We start from the raw sequence: 1,287 nt of genomic DNA on the forward strand, positions 1-1,287 counted from the left end.
AATTGTTTTTTATTTTAAATATTTTATTTTTTACTTTAAAAAAGATGTTAAGCAATTTAGACACTATAAAAAGCACCGTAGAACTCACCTTAATATATTCACATTCATAAATAAAATCAATATTTATACCCACTTGATGCTTTATTTATTTATTTTATTTTTTTGTTTAATTAATTTTGAGTCCTTTGGATCTTGAAAGACCAACCAGACCAGACACTAAGACAGCTACTTCAAAGTCTTCGGACACACTTCAGAAGCGTTTGTTCAACTCCTTTCCCAAACTCTTCAACCCTTTCTTCTAACTCCAATTCCAAAAACCGAATCTTTCTCCATTTCTACAACACCCCTCATTTTCATAATACTATCAACTAAAACTGGATTATCATTGCCCTTATCATTCATATCAAACAGCAATTACAGCAGATACAAAATATATAAAAAATGGAACTTTGATCTGTGTCTGATTCAGGTTAGTTCACTCACTTGTGTTCTTTATTTGCTTCTGCTTTTGCTTTTGTGATTTACCTGAGTTTAGAATTTTTACTATTTTTTGTTTATTTTCCTTTGTCTTTAGCGAGATCTTATTTGAGAGTGTGAGCTGTGGTTGATTTATGCACCCTGGATTGGTAATGAAGCCCGGTTTCTTATTGAGATTTTACAAGAATAAGCAATTGGGTATGCTAGTTGTTCGCTGAAATTACCAAGAGAAGGTGAGGGGATTTTGTTTTGGTTTTAGGTTGGAAATTGGAATAATGGGGTTTCCATTTTCAGCTATTGTTGTTGCTTTTTGGTGTGTTTGTTGTCACCTGTTCTTCATTGGTGTTGCAAACTCATACTTCCCTGAGGATGCTTATAATTTTGAGAGGAATTCGCATCCAACATATAGTTATGATCGGATCGGTGAAGTTCAGAAACAATGTGCTTCTGTGTTATCTGCATCATCTGAATTGAGATCTGATTATAGTGCTGTGACTGGTATGAAAGGAGAGCTTTCATTTGTCAATGGGGATTGGATGCAGAATGAGGGTAAGTTTCCAATAATGCCTTTTGATGCCGGGAAATCTCCGGGGACCTTGGCCGAAGACCGTAGTCCTTTGAGGTTGGTATCTTTCTGGGTGACTGATGTTGATCATGCCCACCGGTTGAAGAAATCAGTTCCTATTAATGGATTTATGATGATGGGAATTACTCGAGATGGTAGCTTTCTGGATAGTAATTATGGTGGGAATCCTGAATTCCTATTATGGCCAAACCATTCTCAGCTCTCGGTTTCCTTTCAAGGTGTTT

The 1,287-nt window shown here is 35.8% G+C and overlaps 1 protein-coding gene across 1 annotated transcript in view; it reads left to right on the plus strand.

Moving 5' to 3' along the window:
* Window positions 190–1,287, plus strand: part of LOC107614653 — a 3,919-nt gene continuing 2,821 nt past the window's right edge. Inside the window, 2 exon segments of the mRNA XM_021112708.1 lie at window positions 190–469; window positions 575–1,286. Coding sequence (XP_020968367.1) covers window positions 753–1,286 — 534 coding nt within the window. The 5' untranslated portion in view covers window positions 190–469; window positions 575–752.

Source organism: Arachis ipaensis, chromosome B09 (assembly GCF_000816755.2).
Source record: "Arachis ipaensis cultivar K30076 chromosome B09, Araip1.1, whole genome shotgun sequence".
In the NCBI taxonomy this organism is placed as follows: Eukaryota; Viridiplantae; Streptophyta; class Magnoliopsida; order Fabales; family Fabaceae; genus Arachis; species Arachis ipaensis.